At 41.8% G+C, this 18626-nt stretch overlaps 2 protein-coding genes across 2 annotated transcripts in view; both read left to right on the forward strand.

Moving 5' to 3' along the window:
- pex7 (peroxisomal biogenesis factor 7) overlaps positions 1 to 1205 on the forward strand; it is a 30352-nt gene extending 29147 nt beyond the window's left edge. Inside the window, exons 9-10 of the mRNA XM_034678566.1 lie at positions 911 to 963; positions 1166 to 1205. Coding sequence (XP_034534457.1) covers positions 911 to 963; positions 1166 to 1205 — 93 coding nt within the window. The remainder of the gene's footprint in view (positions 1 to 910; positions 964 to 1165) is intronic.
- A 4319-nt stretch (positions 1206 to 5524) lies between these two features.
- LOC117808893 lies at positions 5525 to 18485 on the forward strand. The gene is made up of 12 exons (XM_034678567.1): positions 5525 to 5585; positions 7294 to 7563; positions 9269 to 9586; positions 9671 to 9934; positions 10060 to 10122; positions 11199 to 11510; positions 11625 to 11894; positions 12899 to 13216; positions 13302 to 13565; positions 13691 to 13753; positions 15387 to 15473; positions 15574 to 18485. Exons 1-12 carry the CDS (start codon positions 5525 to 5527, stop codon positions 15651 to 15653), a joined length of 2370 nt encoding a protein of 789 aa, XP_034534458.1. The 3' UTR covers positions 15654 to 18485.
- Positions 18486 to 18626: the final 141 nt, after the last annotated feature.

Raw genomic sequence — 18626 nt, forward strand, 5'->3', positions numbered from 1 at the left:
ATGTACTGTTTCATCAGGGGTACAGCTGACTGAATGAATGTGTGTGTGTGTGTGTGTGTGTGTGTGTGTGTGTGTGTGTGTGTGTGTGTGTGTGTGTGTGTGTGTGTGTTCTTGTTTTTCCAGCCTTTAGAGGACTTCTGTCAGAGTGGACCGTACACACGAGGACGTCATGAGTAGTGAGGATATCTTCTCCTGTTTCCAGAAGGACTTCTTTCAGGGTTACTCTTCAGATTTGAGGTAAAGATAAACACGAGGTGCTTACACTGAAACATGTAAGGCTTTCTCTTTCTTTCATTAGTTTTTATTTGTTCTATCTGTTTTGTATGTGTGTGTACTTTTCAAAAGAAGAAGCTGTGATTCTCTTGATTTAGCAGCTTGTAACAGTAGTCTTCTCTCAGCCCACCGTGAATGCGTCTCTCCTCCCGGTGTTCCGCTTTTAAAAGTGACCCTGTAAACTGGAGACCTTCAGCTGAACGTGTCAGTGTTTGTGGAGTTACACAGCTGTTGAAACACAGAGGGAGTTCCTGGGAATGCAAACTAGTTTAGTTTTTATTAAGATTTCAAAATATCCTCATCAGATATTTAATGATGGTCTAAAGACGTTTATGAGGGATGCATCCGGCTGAGAGTCTCCAGTTAACAGGGTCGCTGTTTAAACCAAAACACTGGTCGATCTCTGCGATCACGGCTTTTTGAGTTCAAAAGGATTTTAAAGCCGCGTTGAAACGTCTTTGCTACTCGCGCTTATCTCCTCTCACGTGTTGATTCAGTGGATCCATCTGTGATGAAATATAGCACCATCTAAAACAGACCAGCTGAGTCTCTTCACGTAATGATACCTGCCTGTCCGTCTGCTTCTATGGTGTCATCTGTGATGAATGGCATTCCTCTTTGTGTTACTGCCTGTCAGGTTCAAAGACACATCTATCAACAAAGAATCAAACAAGAGACATCAGTTAGCATGTAAGATACTTGCAAGGAGAGCAAGAGAAGGTTTACACTCTTCCCTAAACTCTGATCCTTCTCTTGCAAACCTTTCTTTTTATTGGAATAGGAACGCCCTAGTTACAATAGTGGCGAGTAAGCATAAAGGGAGGGGTTTTGAGGCTTCTCACACACACACTAACATTGCTTAGTCATTACTATATGTGTATGTGTTGTGCAGGTACGGTCCATCACGGGGCACACTGCCCTCCTTCATTTGACTCGTCCTTGGATACTCCTGCTTAAAATCAAACTTCAAAGAACATGAAGTAGATTATACAGCATAGTTATGAAAAACATGATTATCCAGAACAGTTCAAACTGGTTTCATCTGCAAATGAACTTCTCCTTATAAAAACATTTCAGACAGTATGAGAAAGACAGTATGATTAAAACAGTATGATTTAGACAGTATGATAATCCTATATACAGAGTGGACAATTATTCTAACACTGCCCTCTACTGGTCTGGTGGTGTAGTGCATTTACTTTTTATTCCCTCCATACGTCACTGGCCTGATTTACACAATCTACCCGGGACTTCAGCCCGAGGTCGAAACGCAGACAACAATGGGGACCAGGAACCTTTTAGTTCAGGGGGAAGTAGTTCTGGGGGCTAAAAGACCCCAGAACTCTTGGTCAAAATGCACCTTTAGTACCCTACCCCATGGCTCCTGATGTCCCCCAAAGCCTGAGAGAGAAAGGACAGGGGGGGAGAGAGAGCCAGCATGTCACTGGGGTTATCAGGTGGGCTCCTCCCTTCACTGATGTTTCCATTAGTTCGACCCACGACACCTCGGAGAGGCTCAACAGTTAACTCTGGTGTCCCAGAGCGACCCCCCTCCATGCCAGCTCCCACTGTGCATCATATCCACCAGCAGAACACCCCACTTTAATAACCCAACCCATACAGTACTGCCACATTCAACAGACCCAGGCTCAGCACTGCAAAAATTCAAAATCTTACCAAGTGAGATTATCTCATTTTGAGTCTAAATGTCTTCTCCCTCTTGATTTAAGATAAATGTATTAACAAGTAACATTTGAGCGAGATAGAGGGACTTGTTTTAAGACATCTTAAATATCTTGTTCAGTCAAACTATCTTGAAATGATCTTGTTTTGAGTTTTAATTTAGAAGAAACAAAGTTTATTTAACATTTCAGACATTTTTCAAGCTGAGATCTTATTTGTAAAAGACGGATAATCTTGATTTAAGACAAACACTTTACTTGATTTAAGGAAACGACTTTTATTCATCTATCAGAAAACAGATCCATTGATAAAAGAAAGAAAGAATGAAAGAAAGAAAGAAAGAAAGAAAGAAAGATAGAAAGAAAGAAGAAAGAAAGAAAGAAAGAAAGAAAGAAAGAAAGAGAGAAAGAAAGAAAGAAAGAAAGAAAGAAAGAAAGTAAGAAAGAAAGAAAGAAAGAAAGAAAGAAAGAAAGAAAGTAAGAAAGAAAGAAAGAAAGAAAGAAAGAAAGAAAGAAAGAAAGAAAGAGAAGTTGTTTTTAAGGGTGGGTTTCAGTTTTCAGACACTGTTTCTTTAAATCAGATATAAATCTTCCTCCTCAAACTCCATGCACACAATGGAACAGCTCCTTTAGAGCAGAGCTTCTCCTAAAGAACAACATGACTGAATATTAGTATATCCAGCTCACTATGAGAAGACATTAGATCTCAGCATGAGACAATTCAACTTTGTCATCTTATTTCAAGAACAAGATGGTCTTAAACCTAGAGAAGAGCTGCTATAATACAACTCACATTAAGGTGAATATTTCTCAAATGAAGAAGTTTAGTGCAGAAATATTTTTTTGAGTGAAAAAATATCAATTGTTATGATTCCTGTCTTATTCTGAGACCCTGAACTTTAAAATACTGGGACAATATTACTTTAAATAAGTTTTCCCTGCTAATTTTAAGATCACAGTTCAGCAGAGCAACAGAGAGGTCAAATTGATACCTTCATCCAGGGGACAATGCTTAAAGTCGGGTTTATAACCAAAACTCAACCCTCACTCCTTTAAGATATAATTATACATCATAAACACAATGTCGCCTCAATCCTGACCTTAATGTAAACCAAACAACGTACTTCAGATAACCTTTAGTGTCGTATTTTTAATCCTAGTCCAAGACCTTTGTGAGGCTCTTCAGATGTATGGCAGGTAAAAGAAAGTGTGTGCAGCTTGCTAACTGAGTGCTAACTGAGTGATCCCAAACTTCCCGAGGGTTAAAGTAAGCTTCAAAGTAAGTCGAGTCTCCAGAGACAAAGACGGCAACTGTAAAATGAGGAACCAACAGGGGTGGGATAATATCATCTTACAGTCCTTTCAGCTCAGGGCACAAAGGGTTAAATTCTGATGGATGGACTCTGACTTGTTATGAAACATCTGCATCTGTTTTTCTCATAAACTCTTATCTAGAGGAAAAAATTGCGTGTCTTCAAATATTTATCTTAACTAATGATCCTCTCATCTTCAGCTCTCTCAGGTGCTATCTTATTATTTACAGGAAGTGAATAAAAACAAGAAACCTCAAGACGCCGATAAGAGTGGGAATTTACACGACTCAGCCTTAATACTAACCAGACTCATCACATTTCTAACTTCCTTAAAGGGATATTTCAGTGTTTTTGAAGTGGGGTTGTTTGAGTTACATTACACTATTGCTCCTGTTAGCCACAATGAGTGCCGGTGAGCTCTTCCCCTTTAATGAGAAAGTCCCCAGAGGACCGGCAGGTAAGCTAGGCTACAATTCTCTGCAGACGGGGTCGCCTATTTCAAGTAACTTCACTAAAGTTGAGAAAATATGTTCCAGGCTCTCATCACGGTGCAAATGCATGCACCAGTAGAAACAATTGGAGCTCTTCAGTTTGCCGTCAGTCTTTGTTTTGGGACTATTTTCAGACGCACCTCACAGACCGGTGTTCTTCCGCTGCATGAGCACGGATACACGCCGAGTTCACTGCACTGAACGCTGCTTAAACATAAATGCAGTGCTCTGATATCTATAGCTTGCCTATGGGAATTGTGCAATGAATGTCTAATGTAGATGTGTGTGTGTGTGCTTCTGTGTACAAATCAGATTCAAAGACGTCTTAAAACAGAGAGTACACTGACAGACAGGTGTAGTCTCAGCTTCAGCTGCTCCAGAACTCCGCAGTTAGAATGCTGACAAAGACCAGAAAGAGGGCCCACATCACACCAACTTTAAAGTCTCTTTATTGGCTTCCAGTGTCTTTTAGATTTTAAGATTATTTTATTGGTTTTTAAATCTCTTAACGGTCTTGGCCCTTCTTATTTATCAGATTTGCTTTTATCATATGAGCCAGTGAGAGTCCTCAGGTCTTCAGGTAGTGGACTTTTAATTGTACCAAACGTAAAAACTAAGACCCACGGTGAGGCAGCTTTTTATTATCACGGCCCACGCCTGTGGAACACCCTGAGGATCTGAGGGCTGCAAACTCAAGACCGACCTTTTTAGTCTTGCTTTTAACTGAGTTTTATTTTTATTCTTAACAGTTTTATTTATTTATTTATTATCTATTTCAAATGTAGTCACTTTTATTCTACTTTATTTATTTATGTACTTATTTGTTTGTTTTAAGTCTCACATCTTATTTTCTTTTAATGGTTGAATATTTTAGTCTTTTATTATCTTAGAAATGTATTTTACTTTGGTGATTTTAATTTCCTGTTTTGAGTTTTAACATCTTATTTTACCTCCAGTGTTTCCTCATTAAGATAACATGAGAGCGTTTCCTCAGTTCGTTCAGCAAATTATTTAGATTTTTTATTTATTCATTTTATTGTTTTTATTATTATTGTTGCGTATTGTGTTGTTAACCTTAGGATTGTGGGGTGGGTTTGGGGTCGGGGCTGGGATCTTTTTCTTAATTTATTCTATTTGAAGTTGTTTTTCTTGTACAGCACTTTGTGTTACAATGTATGAAAGTGCTTTATAAATAAAGTCTGATTGATTGATTGATTGATTGATTGATTGATTGATTGATTGATTGATTGATTGATTGATTGATTGATGGATTGATGGATGGATGGATGGATGGATGGATGGATGGATGGATGGATGGATGGATGGATGGATGGATTGATTGATTGATTGATAGAGCTGGGCCTGTTTGTAGAGGTTGATAGCATCACCTCAGTGCCTGATCTTTGGCTTAGGGTCCGAGCAGCCCCATTAACTCTCCTGCAGGAAATTCACTTACTATAGACGAGTATGTCATCCAGCCCCATTTAAAAAACACTGACCTATCCCTTTAAAGCCAACTTGTTATGCTGATGAACCATTTCAGATAGCTGTCAGTCACTGTGGGGAAAAAACATAATGTTGTGTTTTTGGCTTTTTTTACATTTACAAGAAATTTCCCAAGATAAACTTCTAAGAGAGGCGGTGTAAGGAAAGGGTGTAACACGGACCACAGGAAGTAGATGCAGCATATCTCTAAAAAAGCACACCTTCAGAAACACAGACAGTCCTGAGCGCGAGGAGAGAAGGAGAGAGAAAGAGGACCACGATGGATGAGTTCAACCAGATCCGGGTCTCTTTGATTCTTGTAGCGCTGCTTCACGTAACAGGTACGAATTTTTTGATCAAAATTAAAGGCACATTACAAAGACTGTTTTAATCAATATCACCATGGATACTTAGTGACTCACTGTTTTACCAGACAAGATGATGAAGGCTTTCCTTGTTGTTTTCAACATTTTGAGTTTAATGAATTTCAGTTAATAACAAAGAAGCAACGATGTGATGATGCAGTGACTTCCACTACAGAGTCATGTCTGTTTGTAATGCAGTGACTTCCACTACAGAGTCATGTCTGTTTTTAATGCAGTGACTTCCACTACAGAGTCATGTCTGTTTTTAATGCAGTGGCTTCCACTACAGAGTCATGTCTGTGTTTAATGCAGTGACTTCCACTACAGAGTCATGTGTGTTTTTAATGCAGTGACTTCCACTACAGAGTCATGTCTGTTTTTAATGCAGTGACTTCCACTACAGAGTCATGTCTGTTTTTAATGCAGTGACTTCCACTACAGAGTCATATCTGTGTTTCATGCAGTGACTTCCACTACAGAGTCATGTCTGTTTTTAATGCAGTGACTTCCACTACAGAGTCAAGTCTGTTTTTAATGCAGTGACTTCCACTACAGAGTCATGTCTGTTTTTAATGCAGTGACTTCCACTACAGAATCATGTCTGTTTTTAATGCAGTGACTTCCACTACAGAGTCATGTCTGTTTTTAATGCAGTGACTTCCACTACAGAGTCATGTCTGTTTTTAATGCAGTGACTTCCACTACTGAGTCATGTCTGTATTTAATGCAGTGACTTCCACTACAGAGTCATGTCTGTTTTTAATGCAGTGACTTCCACTACAGAGTCATATCTGTGTTTAATGCAGTGACTTCCACTACAGAGTCATGTCTGTTTTTAATGCAGTGACTTCCACTACAGAGTCATGTCTGTTTTTAATGCAGTGACTTCCACTACAGAGTCATGTCTGTTTTTAATGCAGTGACTTCCACTACAGAGTCATGTCTGTTTTTAATGCAGTGACTTCCACTACAGAGTCATGTCTGTGTTTAATGCAGTGACTTCCACTACAGAGTCATGTCTGTTTTTAATGCAGTGACTTCCACTACAGAGTCATGTCTGTTTTTAATGCAGTGACTTCCACTACAGAGTCATGTCTGTTTTTAATGCAGTGACTTCCACTACAGAGTCATGTCTGTTTTTAATGCAGTGACTTCCACTACAGAGTCATGTCTGTTTTTAATGTGAAAATGAAAAGAAAACATCACACTCTTTTTGAATGCTTCAGATATTTTCTGATTTAACATTTTTTTGCAGCAGGTGAAAATCGGCCTCTCTACTATGCTGTCAAACCTGGAGACGTGGTCACTTTGCCCTGTGAGAATGTGATCAACAGTCAGCAGAAGTGTAACAGCACTTCATGGGTCTACTACAATACTAACAGTAAACAAAAGGAGCTCATTAAACATGGGCAGATAGTTGACAATACTAATGCAGGGTTGTTTGTCACAGAGGACTGTTCTCTGCTTATGCTAGCGGTCGGGTTCGGCGATCCTGGTCGTTATGTCTGTAAGCAGGACATATCAGGACAACGACAAGCAAACACTGAGATCGATCTGTCTATTGTTTTTGGTTAGTATGCACCATCGTACTTTTACTCTTCCTGTCTATTTATAAAGACTTCACAGAATAAAAGTATGTTTTCCTCTTGTTGTCTCACCGTCACCATATCTTCATCTTCTCTAGTTACTGAAAACAACCAGGATGATAGTGTGAGTCTCAAATGCGCTCTGTTCTCCGCTGATGTGAGTAGATACAAAGTGAAGTGGCTGTACGGAGGTGAAGATGTGGATGGACCCAACCAGTATGTTCCAAAAGAAGAGAGTGTCACTTTCTTCATGAACAGCTACACCCTGAATTATTCCTCCATAAACTCATTCAACACGGACTTATTCTCATGTGAAGTAACACACAGTTACACTGGAAGAGTTCAATACTTCAACGTCCAGTCCTCAGGTGAGTGTTTGATGAATTTAACACACCACAACTGGAAAGCATGTGCAAGTAGATGAGACAGCAGAGAATGAAAATCAAGTGTAGCCTGAGGTTTGATTTTTTAAAGTACATGCTTTTAACCCAACAGGTGGAAGGTAGAAATCAATAAAATAAAGCAAAGCGTTAGTTCAGACCGGCCACGAAGTCAAGCTCGGCCTACAGAACATCAGCCCACAGCAAAATGTGCATTCTATTTAAACTGCTCGGCCTGCCGTCTCTTCCTGCTTCACCTCCTCCACCCCAGCTCTTCCTGTCGTGGCGAATTCACTAATCTGAAGTTCCCAGAATTATACAAGAGAACGTTCAAAAGGTTGATTTCCCAAAAACCAGATGTTTACTCAATCTGTCCTTAAAAGGGTTCATTAATTCAATTTATCAGGAAAAAGATACCCTGGTCAACCTGATCTGGGAGGAAAGTTGGCAGAACAGGCGTGTTCCAGTTACACAATATGTTGACAGTATACGAGAAGGTAGCCAAGTATGAAGCAAGACCACCAGGGCCAAAGGTTCTCTCCATCAAGCAGTGACGTCGCTGAAAGGCCATAAAGAGCAGAGAAGAGTGTGTAAGGGAAGGTTCTTTGGTTTAGTCCGTCTTGCAGAGATTTGAACTGTATGCTGTATCTTCAATAAACCTGCAGAGGCTGTAAGTTCATTCTGACTTCGTAATATTGAATTAGTATCAGGAAATTTCTCAACACTCCTTCCTGCTGTGTCTGATTTTAACACTGTCATATGTATTGTCACTGATGTATTTGCTGCTGCTCTGCCTGCCTTGGCTTGTCATCAATCAACCTTTCTTTGAATAGCTCCAAATCCCAACAAACGTTATCCTCAGAGTCTTTCCAAACGGGGTAGGTCTAGACCGTACTCTATGTTCTATTATTAACAAAGACCCAACATCAAGACCGGATCAGATCCAGTCCCATCTTCCAGACAGACTGATCTCATCTTAATCCACCATGAGCAGAGCACTTTGCAGCATTTAGCAAGTTACAGTGGCAAGGACAAACTTCCTTTAACAGGCAGAAACCTCCAGCAGGACCAGACTCATGTTAGACACACATCTGCTGAGACCGTGTTGGAGAGAGGGATAGAGGGAGATGAAGAGAGAGAGAGATGATAGTGGGGAGACGGATAGTAGTAGTTGTAGCAGCTGGAGTCTGGCACGTCCACAGCAGCAGAGATCCAGAGGAACCTACGAGACAAGGGAGCTCAGGGACTCCAGAAAGGTCTATGGTTAGTAACTTTAATGGGACAGGAAGAGTTAAAGTGAGAGACAGGCAGGGAGAGGAGACAGAGGGAAAGACAGGATCCCAGTGTGTCAGTCTAAGCCTATAGCAGCATATCTAAGACCTGGTCCAAGCCTGATCCAGCTCTAACTATAAGCTTTACCAGAAAGGAAAGTTTGAAGCCTACTCTTAAAAGTAGAGAGGGTGTCTGCCTCCCGGACCCTGACTGGTAGATGATTCCAAAGGAGAGGGGCCTGATAACTGAAGGCTCTACCTCCCATACTACTTTTAGAGACTTTAGGTACGATGAGCAGGCCTGCGTGTTGGGAGCGTAGTGTTCTAGATCCCTTACAAACTACGTCTTTGTTTACAGAAAGTCTTTTTGTCAGCCATGTTTTATTCTTGATCTGATTTATTCCTTGTCTTCTGAGCTGCAGGAAGCAGAGAGCCTGTCTTCTACACTTCTGAAAATGGAGATGACGTCACTTTGTCTTGTGGCAATGTGACCAAAGATCAGCATCACTGTGAGAATACAACATGGACCTACAGTGGTTCAGGATACAGAGCGGTAGAGCTGGTCAGACTCGGGCAGGTTGGTGAGAACACTGGAGCTAAATCAGGCAGGCTGAGAGTTACTGAGGACTGTTCTCTGGTTGTAACGAATGTCACAGAGGAGGATGTGGGTCGTTACGTCTGTCGACAGAACACACCAGGAGGAAGAACAGTGGATACGGTGTATCTGTCTCTTATTACCAGTGAGTATCAGACTCTTTCTTTCTCTGCTCAAACTGAACGTTTGCAACACGTACCTGAAACTCTTTTCTCTCCGTCTTCACCAGTGACTGAGCAAGAGAGCGGCGAGGATGTGACATTAATCTGCTCTGTGTCGATGTATGGAATCTGTAGCAGCAGAGTGAAGTGGCTGTTTGAAGGCAAAGTTATGAATGAACATCACCCAAGAGGGAGGAGCTCACAGCGTCCCTGCTCTGCCTCAATGACCCTTCAGACCCGTGACAGCATCTATAAACTGAGACATGACTCCCTGCAGTGTGAAGTGACGTCTAACGAGAGGCAGCTGTTTCCCTTCAGACTGCAGGCCTCAGGTGAGAGACGTTTCAGGCCCCTCCAGACTAAAGTCAACATCTTACAGATTCTGTGGTTTTTACAAACGGAGGTTTTAAAGAGGTTTACATTTACGGACACTTTGTTGAGTTGTCGTCTGTTTCAGGTGAGAAGTCAGGAACAGCATCAACTGAACCAAAGGTACCAACCGAGACCAGCATGAGAGCAGGTGAGGTCAACAACAACCGCTCTCTCTTCTTCAACAAAAACAACCGCTCTCTCTTCTTCAACAACAACAACAACCGCTCTCTCTTCTTCAACAACAACAATCGCTCTTTCTTCTCCTTCAACAACAACCGCTCTCGGTTCTCCTTCAACAACAACCGCTCTCTTCTTCTCCTTCAACAACAACCGCTCTCTCTTCTTCATCAACTACAACAATCGCTCTCCCTTCTTCTTCTTCAACAACAACCGATCTCTCTTCTCCTTCTACAACCGCTCTCTCTTCAACAACAACCACTCTCTCTTCAACAACAACCACTCTCTCTTCTTCTCCTTCAACAACAACCACTCTCTCTTCTTCTCCTTCAACAACAACCACTCTCTCTTCTTCTCCTTCAGCAACAACCACTCTCTCTTCTTCTCCTTCAACAACAACCACTCTCTCTTCTTCGCCTTCAACAACAACCACTCTCTCTTCTTCTCCTTCAACAACAACCACTCTCTCTCCTTCAACAACAACCGCCCTCTCTTCTTCTTCTTCAATAACAACAACCACTCTCTCTTCTTCAACAACAACCGCTCTCTATCTGCTTCATCAACAACAACCGCTCTCTCTTCTTCAACAATAACCGCTCTCTCTCCTTCAACAACAACAACTGCTCTCTCTTCTTCAACAACAACAACAACCACTCTCTCTGCTTCAACAACAACCGCTTTCAATCTGCTTCAACAACAACAACCGCTCTCTCTTCTTCAACAACAAACACTCTGTCTTCTTCTTCAACAACAACCACTCTCTCTTCTTCATCAACTGCTCTCTCTTCTCCTTCAACGACAACCGCTCTCTCTTCTTCTTCAAAACCAACAACCGCTCTCTCTTCTTCTGCTTCAACAACTGCTCTCTCTTCTTCATCAACAACAACCGCTCTCTCTTCTTCAACAAGAAACGCTCTCTCTTCAACAACAACCACTCTCTCTTCTTCTTCAACAACAACTGCTCTCTTTTCTTCAACAACAACCACTCTCTCTCGCTTCTCCTTCAACAACAACCGATCTCTCTTCTTCTTCAAAAAACAACCGCAGAGAAAACATCTTGGCCTCTCTACTATACTGTCAAACTTGAAGACATGGTCACTTTGCCCTGTGAGAATGTGATCAACAGTCAGCAGAAGTGTAACAGCACTTCATGGGTCTACTACCATACTAACAGTGAACCAAAAGAGCTCGTTAAACATGGGCAGATAATTGATGATACTCATGCCAGGATGAATGTCACAGAGGACTGTTCTCTGGTACTACCGGCCTGGACCGGCGATGAAGGTCGTTATGTCTGTAAGCAGGACATATCAGGACAACGACAAGCAAACACTGAGATCGATCTGTCTATTCTTTTAGGTTAGTATGCACCATCGTACTTTTACTCTTCCTGTCTATTTATAAAGACGTCACAGAATAAAAGTATGTTTTCCTCTTGTTGTCTCACCGTCACCATATCTTCATCTTCTCTAGTTAGTGAAAACAACCAGGATGATAGTGTGGGTCTCTCCTGCGCTCTGCTCTCAGCTGATGTGAGTAGATACAAAGTGAAGTGTCTGTACGGAGGTGAAGATGTGGATGGACCCAACCAGTATGTTCCAACAGAAGAGAGAGACACTTTCTTCAGTAAGGGCTACACCCTGAATTATTCTTCCATAAACTCATTCAACACGGACTTACTCTCATGTGAAGTAACACACAGTTACACTGGAAGAGTTCAATACTTCAACGTCCAGTCCTCAGGTGAGTGTTTGATGAATTTAACACACCACAACTGGAAAGCATGTGCAAGTAGATGAAACAGCAGAGAATGAAAATCAAGTGTAGCCTGAGGTTTGATTTTTTAAAGTACATGCTTTTAACCCAACAGGTGGAAGGTAGAAATCGATAAAATAAAGCAAAGCGTTAGTTCAGACCGGCCACGAAGTCAAGCTCGGCCTACAGAACATCAGCACACAGCAAAATGTGCATTCTATTTAAACTGCTCAATCCTGCCGTCTCTTCCTGCTTCACCTCCTCCACCCCAGCTCCTCCTTCCTGCTGTGTCTGATTTTAACACTGTCATATGTATTGTCACTGATGTATTTGCTGCTGCTCTACCTGCCTTGGCTTGTCATCAATCAACCTTTCTTTGAATAGCTCCAAATCCCAACAAACGTTATCCTCAGAGTCTTTCCAAACGGGGTAGGTCTAGACCGTACTCTAAGTTCTATTATTACCAAAGACCCAACATCAAGACCGGATCAGATCCAGTCCCATCTTCCAGACAGGACTCAGTCTGATCTCATCTTAATCCACCATGAGCAGAGCACTTTGCAGCATTTAGCAAGTTACAGTGGCAAGGACAAACTTCCTTTAACAGGCAGAAACCTCCAGCAGGACCAGACTCATGTTAGACACACATCTGCTGAGACCGTGTTGGAGAGAGGGATAGAGGGAGATGAAGAGAGAGAGAGAGAGATGATAGTGATGAGGCAGATGTATTCACATGAAAGAGAGGGGAGGTGTGCCCTCCCTGCATCAGGTTTTGGTGTTCCACGTAGGCACATGGAAGGGCAGGGCGCTCCCAGAACAGAGATTGGTGAGAGACTGCTCACATTAAGGACTGTGATCATGAACATGAACGCCACCATCATGCAGCCGCTCCCTTACAAACTAAGAACGGGCACGTCTTTGTTTACAGAAAGTCTTTTTGTCAGCCATGTTTTATTCTTGATCTGATTTATTCCTTGTCTTCTGAGCTGCAGGAAGCAGAGAGCCTGTCTTCTACACTTCTGAAAATGGAGATGACGTCACTTTGTCTTGTGGCAATGTGACCAAAGATCAGCTTCACTGTGAGAATACAACATGGACCTACAGTGGTTCAGGATACAGAGCGGTAGAGCTGGTCAGACTCGGGCAGGTTGGTGAGAACACTGGAGCTAAATCAGGCAGGCTGAGAGTTACTGAGGACTGTTCTCTGGTTGTAAAGAATGTCACAGAGGAGGATGTGGGTCGTTACGTCTGTCGACAGAACACACCAGGAGGAAGAACAGTGGATACGGTGTATCTGTCTCTTATTACCAGTGAGTATCAGACTCTTTCTTTCTCTGCTCAAACTGAACGTTTGCAACACGTACCTGAAACTCTTTTTCTCTCCGTCTTCACCAGTGACTGAGCAAGAGAGCGGCGAGGATGTGACATTAATCTGCTCTGTGTCGATGTATGGAATCTGTAGCAGCAGAGTGAAGTGGCTGTTTGAAGGCAAAGTTATGAATGAACATCACCCAAGAGGGAGGAGCTCACAGCGTCCCTGCTCTGCCTCAATGACCCTTCAGACCCGTGACAGCATCTATAAACTGAGACATGACTCCCTGCAGTGTGAAGTGACGTCTAACGAGAGGCAGCTGTTTCCCTTCAGACTGCAGGCCTCAGGTGAGAGACGTTTCAGGCCCCTCCAGACTAAAGTCAACATCTTACAGATTCTGTGGTTTTTACAAACGGAGGTTTTAAAGAGGTTTACATTTACGGACACTTTGTTGAGTTGTCGTCTGTTTCAGGTGAGAAGTCAGGAACAGCATCAACTGAGCCAAAGGAACCAACCGAGACCAGCATGAGAGCAGGTGAGGTCAACAACAACCGCTCTCTCTTCTTCAACAAAAACAACCGCTCTCTCTTCTTCAACAACAACAACCGCTCTCTCTTCTTCTTCAACAAAAACAACCGGTCTCTCTCTCCTTAAACAACAACCGCTCTCTCTTCTTCAACAACAACCGCTCTCTCTTCTTCTTCAACAAAAACAACCGCTCTCTTCTTCAACAACAACCTCTCTCTTCTCCTTCAACAACAACAACCACTCTCTTCTTCAACAACCTCTCTCTCCTCTCCTTCAACAACAACCGCTCCCTCTCCTTCAACAACAACCTATCTCTCTTCTCCTTCAACAAAAACCGCTCTCTCTTCTCCTTCAACAACAACAACCGCTCCCTCTCCTTCAACAACAACCTCTCTCTCTTCTCCTTCAACAACAACCGCTCTCTCTTCTCCTTCAACAACAGCTGCACTTTGTTCTTCAACAACAACCACTCTCTCTCTTCTCCTCCTTCAACAACAACCGCTCTCTCTTCTTCTTCAACAACAACCGCTCTCTCTTCTCCTCCTTCAACAACCACTCTCTCTTCTTCTTCAACAACCGCTCTCTTTTCTTCTTCTTCTTCAACAACAACCGCTCTCTCTTCTCCTTCAACAACAACCGCTCTCTCATCTCCTCCTTCAACAACAACAACTGCTCTCTCTCTTCTCCTTCAACAACAGCTGCACTTTGTTCTTCAACAACAACAACTGCTCTCTCTTCTCCTCCTTCAACAACAACCGCTCTCTCTTCTCCTCCTTCAACAACAACAGCTCTCTCATCTCCTCCTTCAACAACAACAACTGCTCTCTCTCTTCTCCTTCAACAACAGCTGCACTTTGTTCTTCAACAACAACAACTGCTCTCTCTTCTCCTCCTTCAACAACAACCGCTCTCTCTTCTCCTCCTTCAACAACAACAGCTCTCTCTTCTCCTCCTTCAACAACAACAACTGCTCTCTCTCTTCTCCTTCAACAACAACCTCTCTCTCTTCTCCTTCAACAACAACCGCTCTCTCTTCTTCTTCAACAACCTCTCTCTCTTCTCCTTCAAGAACAACCTCTCTCTCTCCTTCAACAACAACCTCTCTCTCTTCTTCTTCAACAACAACCGCTCTCTCTTCTCCTCCTTCAACAACCACTCTCTCTCCTTCTTCAACAACCGCTCTCTTTTCTTCTTCTTCTTTAACAACAACCGCTCTCTCTTCTCCTTCAACAACAACCGCTCTCTCTTCTCCTCCTTCAACAACAACAACAGCTCTCTCTTCTCCTCCTTCAACAACAACTGCTCTCTCTGTTCTCCTTCAACAACAACCTCTCTCTCTCTCCTTCAACAACAACCTCTCTCTCTTCTCCTTCATCAACAACAACCTCTCTCTCTTCTTCTTTAACAACAACCGCTCTCTCTTCTCCTTCAACTACAACCGCTCTCTCTTCTCCTTCAACAACCGCTCTCTCTTCTCCTTCAACAACAACCGCTCTCTCTTCTTCTTCTCCTTCAACAACAACCGCTCTCTCTTCTTCTCCACTTGTCTTCCAACAGGTGATTTTCTGGACGGGCAGTTAAACGCAGAGTATTGAAAGGCGTGTTTTTCCTGTGTTGTTTGTGTTTTTTGGTCTTTTCAGCCCGGTTGAGGTTCATCGTTGTGTCTTTGGGTTTATCAGCTCTCATAATAACCGTTGTGACGGTCAACATTTGGGCGAGAACTAAAGGTGAGAACATTGAAACATGAAACTTTGAGCAAAACATTTCTATAAAGATGCATTTTCTCTGTCGAAGCGACTGTGGACTCTTTATCTTGTGCATTTTCAGGGCGAAGAGGAAAGCAGAAGGAACATTTGGTGAGATTTAAAACTCAAATTGATATTTTACAGTTTGTAGGAGGTGGATGAAGGTAGAAATATGACGTATTTATTATATAAGTGACAATATATTTGTCTGAATGTGCTAAACATGAGGCAGTGCATGGATCGCGATCAGAGAACAGACAGAGGGGATTAAGAGTTGTCTGTTGGAGTGCTTGTGTTGTGTTGATTTCCTCAGGTGGGGGATGGTCGTGATCAGGAAGATGATGATACAGTGACCAATGAAATCATCACACCTCCTGCAGAGGATTGAACAGCTGTCCGTCAGCCTGCGCAGATCAACACCTGATGTTACACCTGACTTTTGATTTGATTTGATGTCTTTATTTCGAACATTTAAAAGTAAAAATGCAAAAAAAAAGCATACAAGTAGAAAAGAAGAAATAGTTATACAAAGGAAACAAAATCAATCAGTTCCATTAGCAAGCACGTAAACTTTGTACTTTACATGTATGAAAAGGAGGAAGATGTTAAACGTATCTAATCCCTTCATTCACTATTATCGGTCATTATGCTAGAGCTCTCCCACAAGTCAAATCTTCATATATTATCTTCATATTTACACTGACAAACAAAAGTAAACAAAAGTAAACCCCTCGTGATTCTCAGCACTTGTCTTCCTCCTTGTACCTCATGAACATCATTTCTTTGTACCTCTTCCTGAACTGAATTATGTTCAGACATTGCTGTAGCTCCATATTGAGTCTGTTCCACAGTTTTACTGAAATACAAAAACTTCTCCTTGTGGTCCGAACACTCACCATCTTTAATCTTAAAGGTGACATATCACGCTTTTTTCATCAACATATATCGGTCTAAGAGGTCCCCAAAACATGTCTTTAAAGTTTATGCTCAAAAAAACACTTTGAAATCAGATTTTGGCATGCCTGAAAAGTCCTTTTCTTCATTCCTCATCAGAACACTCTGTTTTCTCTCTGACCACGCCCCCTCCAGAAGTGGATGCGCCTCGGCTCTCCAGCACGTTGATCTAATGTTTACATGTTGGCTGAATATACACGGCTGCTCAGAGATCGCGTTACTTCAACCCTCTGAATCTGATCCTGACGGAGAGGCGCCTGCAGCAGGACCTTTCTGAACGATTGGTCATAGATTTAGTGTTTCTTGTTGTTTTATTTGTCAGTATGTCGACGTGTGTCTTGGTACACAGCTACGAACATGTAGCTATGTGGCTATGCTAACTAGCGCTAGCACTTATCCATGATAAATAAAAGTCATCCACTAGATCTTCAAATCTGCAGACGTGGGGAGTAAAACCGACCTCTGCCAGAAAGGCAGCAGGACCTTTATGAAGGATTGGTCACAGATTTAGTGTTTCATGTTGTTTTATTTGTCAGTATGTCGACGTGTGTCTTGGTACACAGCTACAGCTACAGCTACAGCTATGAACATATAGCTATGTGGCTATGCTAATAAGCGCTAGCACTTATCCATGACAAATAAAAATCATCCACTAGATCTTCAAATCTGCAGACGTGGGGAGTAAAACCGACCTTTGTGTTTATTAAGACAGCCTACAACTAGCATGCCTCCCTCCTAAGCTCCTTGTTAGCACACATTTGTGCAGGTAATGAAAAACGGAGGAGGGATTCAGTATTATTTTATACAGTCTATGGGCTGAACAAGCTCCGAGCTCTGACTCCGTGACAGACCGGATATTGTTGTTACGTAACAAAAACACTGAAGTCTGAAACGGCTGGTTTCACACACATTTACAGAAAGGTGTAGAAATCAGAACAGGGGCAGAATGGATTCTTTTCATTCTCGGGGGGTTTGTAGACATGCCAGGGAAACAGATTTCAGGTAAAGAACCATTAAAAAGTCAATTTTGCATGATATGTCACCTTTAACTTCCCTCTGAAAATATAACCCCCCCCCTTTTCTTTCAAAGAACAGTCTTTAAATATTTCCTGGGAGGAGATTTTTCCTTGCCTTGTACACAATTTGTGCAGTTTTAAAATCTACAAGGTCAAATCATTTCAATATTTTGGATTTGAGGAATAATGAATTTGTTCACGGAAAGCAACATTGTGAACTGTTCTGATGGCTCTTTGCTGTAGGACTGAAAGTGGTTGCAGGGAGCTTTTATAGGTGTTTCCCCAAACCTCAGCACAGTAACTGAGATATGATGAGATCAGTGAACAGGAGAGGATGAAGAGTGATTTATGATCCAGAATGTTCTTGGCTTTGGCGAGAACTGAAATGCTTCGAGACAGCTTGGACTGAACGTGTTTTATGTGTTTTATTTCATCTATTATTACACCAAGGAATTTGTGTTCATGTACTCTTTCTCTTTCTTACATCTAAAAACTTCTTTGATTACCTGAAGACTAACAATGGAGTCTTCTTTCTGAAGTGTAAGATCCATACAGACTCCTTTGAAGACCTGAAATGACTGTTAATACATGTTAGACATCTGATACGTGTCGTTTGATAGCATCATTATATTATTTGATCGTATGCTCGCTTTACGTCTCATATATCCTGTTTTCTTAATGACCGCAACATTAATCTTAACCTCCAATACTCAGACATTTAACTTCCTGAGACGCCATCTTGTTATTTCCATGAAGTGATACGCATCTGAATAAACTTCAGACATATCTGTTTCTTTGTTTCAGCTTCAAGTAGAATCAGTCTCTGAAGATATGTAGTTATAAACAAAGTGATTTATTACATATTCAAATGTGTGTTCGTGTTTGATTAAACATTGTTTAAGATGTCTTCAGATTTGTCTCATTCTGTTTCCTTGTGTCTGGTACCTCCATGAGATCTGGGCTCTGTAGTGGAGTTATCATCAATTTGACTCTCAGACTCCAGAAACTCTGAAATAAACTCCTCAAAAAAAGGTTTGGAAACGTTATTTCATTCAATTATTTCTCCCCTGTAATGATAACAATAGGTGTTGTATTATCTATCGTTGAAAAGCCTGATTAGTTACCTTTCCAACGAGGTATAACTTGTAAGGATCGTGCATTCATG

This window comes from Notolabrus celidotus, unplaced genomic scaffold, assembly GCF_009762535.1.
Source record: "Notolabrus celidotus isolate fNotCel1 unplaced genomic scaffold, fNotCel1.pri scaffold_175_arrow_ctg1, whole genome shotgun sequence".
Lineage (NCBI taxonomy): Eukaryota > Metazoa > Chordata > Actinopteri > Labriformes > Labridae > Notolabrus > Notolabrus celidotus.